A 6,005-nucleotide genomic window follows, 5' to 3' on the forward strand; every position below is an offset into this window, starting at 1 on the left:
CAGCAGGAGGGTCATTTTCCGAAGCTTGTCTGAAAGAGTTGGCACATTGGCGGTTCTCTACGGGGCATTAGCGGCTAGAAGCCCCCCGGGGAAAATCTAGAGAACGTTTCTCAATATTCTGCATTTCAAAAAATCTGTTTAAAAGAAATATATTCTTTTTCAAAACGTCTTTACTTGCGAAGCTGAAACGCGCAGCCGGGACACCGAGCAGGAGCTTTAATGCATTCCGGACAGTTTGTGACAGAGGGATTAATCAGGAGACTCGCCGCCGGGGAACGGACGCAGCTCCTGGAATTTCCTGATTAACGTGCATTTCGTGTGAAATGCGGAGGGAGATTCCGTGGAGCGAAAGTCGCATTAAGGAAACGCTCACGCGATAGAATGAAAGCTGCGACCGCGGGATGCGTACGGGGCGAGATCACCCGGCCGGGTCTGACTGTCCCGCAGCACCGAGTATCACCGCAGACGCACTCGCGCTTCTCCCACGCGGCACGACGCGGGGCGGCCGTCCTCCGATCACATCTTACTGAAGCATTCCTTCGCATTTGTCCAGACCTGGATGCCCTGTACACACATATACAACATGTTATATGCACACACAGCATGTAATTCTACACACACACACAACATGTAATTATACATTATATATATTGCACGCTCTCACCCCATGCGCCCGCACCCTCTCACCCCATGCGCCCGCGGCTCGCACCCTCTCACCCCATGCGCCCGCGGCTCGCACCCGTGTAATACCTTCTTGCACATGCTGATCTGCATCACGGCGTAGCTGATCAGAGCTTCTTTAAGGTCCCGATTCTTCTGCTCCTTGAATCGCTCGATCTCCAGCCACGAGTTCTTCACAAACTCTCTGAACACAAAATTATTTTGGTCGGTTTGCTGCTTACAGAACCGCTTGTGGATCAAACCGGCCCCGCCGGACACTCAAACGTTCTGCTTAATGATCTGTGCCACCTGTGTCGCCCCCCCCCCCACCTGTCCCTGCAAATCCTGGGCCAATTCAGCACAAACAGACCTTGTAATAATTTCTGCACAGGTTAATGTGTTACGGGGGGGTGGGGGGGGGGGGGGGGGGAGTGGACCTGGGAGTTTACCTGCCATCCACATTCTGCACCTTTAGCTGCAGGTAAAGGGTTAATGGGGGGGAGAGACTAGCTGGGGGTTTACCTGCCCTCCACGTTCCGCGCCTTTAGCTGCAGGTAAAGGGTTAAGGGGGGGGGAGACTAGCTGGGGGTTTACCTGCCCTCCACGTTCCGCGCCTTTAGCTGCTCCTCTCCCTCCTGTATCTGCTCCTCTAGCAGCTTTATCTTGGCCTCTCGCTGCTCCGGGGTTTCTTGGCCAAACAGCTTGCTGGTCATTCCTTTCAGTGAAAACGGTCTCACCGACTGCAGAGAATAAAAGACGGCTCCGGTCAGCGGAGATTCGGCCCCCGCCGAAACAGAACCTGCCACTCAAACCCGTCCCGCGAGGCGGTAAAATCAGGGTTAGGAGCGATAGCGGGTACCAGACTCACGGGGGCGATCGTCTGTCTCACGTACCCCAGTAGCCAGCTCTTCGCTCTGCTGTTTTTTGGAAGCGAGATCCAGAGCCGCCATTTCCAGGTCATACTGAAGGAGTTCGTGCTTCCGGCACACGGCCCTGAAACATTAAAGACACGAAGTTACCCACCGGCGGGACACACGGACCACCCACAGCAAACCCGGGAGACCCCACGATCTTAAAGCCGATTTGTTACCGTAAGGCCTCAGCGTAGAACAGATATTCTTTAAGCTGGTCGGCGTACTGCTCTTCCTCCTCCAGGATATCGTCGATGGACGCCGCGTACCTGCGCGGGGAGACCGATTACACTCCAAGAAATACATGCGGTGCGCAGGAAGTCGCGCACCACGGGGGCGCCGCACACCAAGCATGACAGTCCTTGTCTAAAGATATTCACAATAACCTTCTGCCACCATCGCGAGTGGCACAGACATAACTTCAGGCTATACAACTTAGTCAGTAAGCCCCTAACCATGAAATCCCAGGCTTGCTTGTGAGCGTGGAGCTGATTGGCTGATCTCATGGGGCCACTAGGTCAGGTACACGCTGCTTACATATTAATACTCACACATCCATGTGATGTCCGGCGCTCTGCAGTCCATCCCCCATCTCCTTCTCTATCGCACTCCACTCGCTGCAGACAGAGGATTGACAATGATCAGTGAAACCGGCAACCATTTGCCCCCCACATGCGGAGCCCACCTGACACCCTTCCTTCCCGACACGCGACCCGTAGGACAGACAAACCGCGTGAGAGATTCCTCCACACTACGAACAGAGACCACAACCCAGCTGTCTCACGAGACACGGAGGATCTAAAGCGGGGTCTCCACCGGTGAATAAATCTTCGCCCCACTAACCTGAACACTCGGCCGTAATTTCCATGAACTTTGTAGACTCCGTACAGCCGGTCGGCAACTCTCTGTGTAGAGAAAACAGAAGCCATTACTGCAGATCCCGGCCGCTTCTCGCATTATTGACGGATACCGAAGACGAACATCTCCGTCCCGACCTGATTCCGCTACATGGGGTACTTTGTGTGATTTCAGAGCAGATCCTCGACACGGTAACCGGCGAGATAATTCTGCGGATACTCACAGCTCGGACCCGCAGGAGGTGGGAGATGACAGACTGCAGCTCATCGCTGTAATGCTTCAGCTCACTAAATCTCCTGGAAAGAGAAGGCAATCAGCATCGAGCGAGAGGTGTATCGGCCCCAACGGACACAGGGCCCACACGCTCCCGAGTCAGAGGTGTATCGGCCCCAACGGACACAGGGCCCACACGCTCCCGAGTCAGAGGTGTATCGGCCCCAACGGACACAGGGCCAACGCGCTCCCGAGGCAGAGGTGTATCGGCCCCAACGGACACAGGGCCAACGCGCTCCCGAGGCAGAGGTGTATCGGCCCCAACGGACACAGGGCCAACGCGCTCCCGAGTCAGAGGTGTATCGGCCCCAACGGACACACGGCCAAAACACTCCATGTCACCGTATAGCTCACCAGGAAATCTCATTAGAAAGCGGCTGAGATCACCGGGGGCCGGTGTAACGCCGTCTGTACAGAACGAACGCCCCTCAAACGCTTCTAAAATATTATACTTCCAACCATTCTATTCAACAGAAAACCCCGTCACCCCGAGCCCCGTCACCCCGAGCCCCGTCACCCCGAGCCTGCGCAGCCGCATCACCCATCAAACGCACGGCGGATCTCCGGGAATCACAAACCGTCCCTTATAAATGGAGTAACGGATCCCCCCCCAGAGACACGGCGACGAAACCAAAAACCGCAAGATTTACTCACCTGTCTGGGTTCTTAACACGAAAAGTTGCATTTAGTGCCTTTAACCTGGAGTCCGACTGCAGGGGAGGAAAAAACGGAGGTTGACGTGAAATGTTCCTTCAAACCTGAACTGCCCGACACCCCCAACAGGACTGCTTTCTGCCCCAATCGGCAAAGACCCGGGTGGGTAAATTACATAACAGGGCAGCCAGGGCACAGACGGCACCCGGGGGCACAGAGCGCTCACCTTAACCTGCAGCGCTGCCTCGTTCACAGCCTCCTTCCAGCCGCTCTCCTGGGGAAACAAAACAACTCAGCTCAAAGAAAGTGCCGGAGGGGTCGGGGGAAGTGGCCGCCCCCGAGGGGGTCGGGCGGCATATTGTTGGGGAACATTATTTCTTCCTGAATACATCGGAGTTGGGATCCAGGGTCGTTCCGGAGCCTGAATCCGGAACCGGCTGGTTTGAGAACGTACCTGCGCGAGGAAGGCGCTGAAGATTTTGTCGTGGCAGAGAACCGGATGAGAAGCGACGCGGAGAAGGAAGTTTTCCAAACCGATCCTTCGTCTCTCCACAAAGTCGGGATCCATGTTGTCGGCCGACAGCTTGTGCCAAACAAACTCGGCCTGTGCAAAGAACACAAAAGGTGTTACTCGGGGCATTTGGCAAAGACCGGCCTCGGGGGATCTACCCCAGGGCTTCCAGAACAGACCACGTGCGGAGCGGGGGGACGTCGTCAGCTGCCCAATACACCCATAAAGCTACCGACTGTCCCGATTCCGAGCGATTTTACTCGCGTCTCACCGCCTTCATACCAGCGACTGATAATAAATGCATGTAGGGGGGGGGGATTGGCGCTGGGGAGTAAGAAGTATTTTAAAAGCCCTCTCTGTCGGCGCGGATGAATTCGGCATGAGGCTGCCCCGTTAACGAGCCTTTACCCCGGTGACCGTTAAGCGTTTGTAATAAATAAGCGCATACCCGTTTCTCTGGGAGCGGAGGAACGACCACAAACGGGTAACCGACGGACAGGTGGCTCCGGAGTAACTCAAACTCGCTGTAACGCCTCCACAGACTGTCCAACGGGGAACTCTGCGCCTCGGACTCCAAAGACCTAAAACACATTTAAACGGCAACGTCGTCTCCGGAGCTTCAGGTTCCCCCGGTCTCTGGCGGGTTCCCCCGTGTTTGCCCCCCCCGTTGCCCGGTCTCTGTCGGGTTCCCCCGTGTTTGCCCCCCGTTGCCCGGTCTCTGTCGGGTTCCCCCGTGTTTGCTCCCCCCGTTGCCCGGTCTCTGTCGGGTTCCCCCGTGTTTGCTCCCCCCGTTGCCCAGTCTCTGTCGGGTTCCCCCGTGTTTGCCCCCCGTTGCCCGGTCTCTGTCGGGTTCCCCCGTGTTTGCCCCCCGTTGCCCGGTCTCTGTCGGGTTCCCCCGTGTTTGCCCCCCGTTGCCCGGTCTCTGTCGGGTTCCCCCGTGTTTGCCCCCCGTTGCCCGGTCTCTGTCGGGTTCCCCCGTGTTTGCCCCCCGTTGCCCGGTCTCTGTCGGGTTGCCCCCCGTTACCTGGTCTCTATCAGGTATGCCGTGTACGTTTCCTGCATGTTCACTGCATTTTTCCCAGTCCGTTTCTCGGCTTCGGAGACGCTGATTTCGAGTTTCTTCAGTAAACCGCCGTCCTCCGCCATCTGCACAGAAAGAGGGAGCGGCCGATCTACACAACTCTCATCACTTACAGCCAGAGCCGGAACGCCCCCCTCCCAGAATGTCTCGGACCTCAGATCCCGCAGCCCCTCCTCACCCCAAGTGAACTTTGATCATTTCCACCAACACAGAAAACCAAAACAAAGTCAGCCCCGTCCGGCCTCCGACCCTCCAGTGAGATTCCGGCCGCCTGCTGTAACTTTTCCTCTGCTTTGGAATAAATTCTCTCCCGTCCCCCAAGCGGGGCACACTGAGGCCCCTCACCCTCTACCGATAACGCTTATCCGGTTATCACAGTTTTTTTCTTCCTCCCTTAATTGCTTTCCCGTGATTTACGGTTATAATCAGTGCTGAGCATCCCCCTCACCGTTGGGCCGCAGTCTCCACAGCTCTCTGTCCCAAAATTGCTGGGCTCCAATAACCGGGAAACCTCCTCTGCGAGGATATCATCTGCTTCTGGGTTACTCTGCTCCGTTATGCCACCCGCTTCCGGTCCATAGTTCGGTGTCAAATCCGATTCCGGTCCGAAGCTGCTGGCGGACTCCATGGCGACCGGGCAGAGAGTAAGAATGCGCAGGCGCGGGGATACGGCGACCACGCCCTCAGTGGGCATTGATTAGGAGGGGGGAATGACTCCGTCTTCTGCAAGGCGGTGATTTGTAGGTAGCCCCTCCTCCGCTGGGCGGTGATTGGGGGGCCGCACCCCCTCTTGCGTAGTTATATCGACCTGTTCTGTCATTGTGTTTTGAAGGATGTTACCCCGTACCCCCCTCCAACCGCTGCTCTGCCACCCATTACCCTGTGTCCCCCCTCCACGAACACGCTCCCTCCCTCTCCACAACCGCCACTATGCCCAGTTACCCCGCGTCACACTCTTCTTCACAACCCCGTTGTCCCGCATCACTTACATTCTTCTCTTAGCACAGATCGTGTTGCAGGTAGCCGAGAATCACACTGCCCAGCACCGTATACACTG

The 6,005-nt window shown here is 56.6% G+C and overlaps 1 protein-coding gene across 1 annotated transcript; it reads right to left on the reverse strand.

Annotated features, from left to right (window-relative positions):
• Window positions 1–516: 516 nt before the first annotated feature.
• On the reverse strand, window positions 517–5,642 carry LOC149272777 (sorting nexin-4-like). Its single transcript, XM_089506753.1, has 14 exons — window positions 5,397–5,642; window positions 4,892–5,013; window positions 4,316–4,448; window positions 3,811–3,960; window positions 3,583–3,630; window positions 3,357–3,412; window positions 2,653–2,725; window positions 2,415–2,476; window positions 2,123–2,188; window positions 1,751–1,840; window positions 1,554–1,653; window positions 1,255–1,400; window positions 751–865; window positions 517–564 (listed from the first exon to the last, which is right to left on the reverse strand). Exons 1-14 carry the CDS (start codon window positions 5,640–5,642, stop codon window positions 517–519), a joined length of 1,455 nt encoding a protein of 484 aa, XP_089362879.1.
• Between the last annotated feature and the right edge of the window lie 363 nt (window positions 5,643–6,005).

The sequence above is a fragment of the Sceloporus occidentalis genome, unplaced genomic scaffold (genome assembly GCF_023333645.1).
Source record: "Sceloporus occidentalis isolate IW3139 unplaced genomic scaffold, rSceOcc1.0.p SCAF_420, whole genome shotgun sequence".
NCBI classification, from domain to species: domain Eukaryota; kingdom Metazoa; phylum Chordata; class Lepidosauria; order Squamata; family Phrynosomatidae; genus Sceloporus; species Sceloporus occidentalis.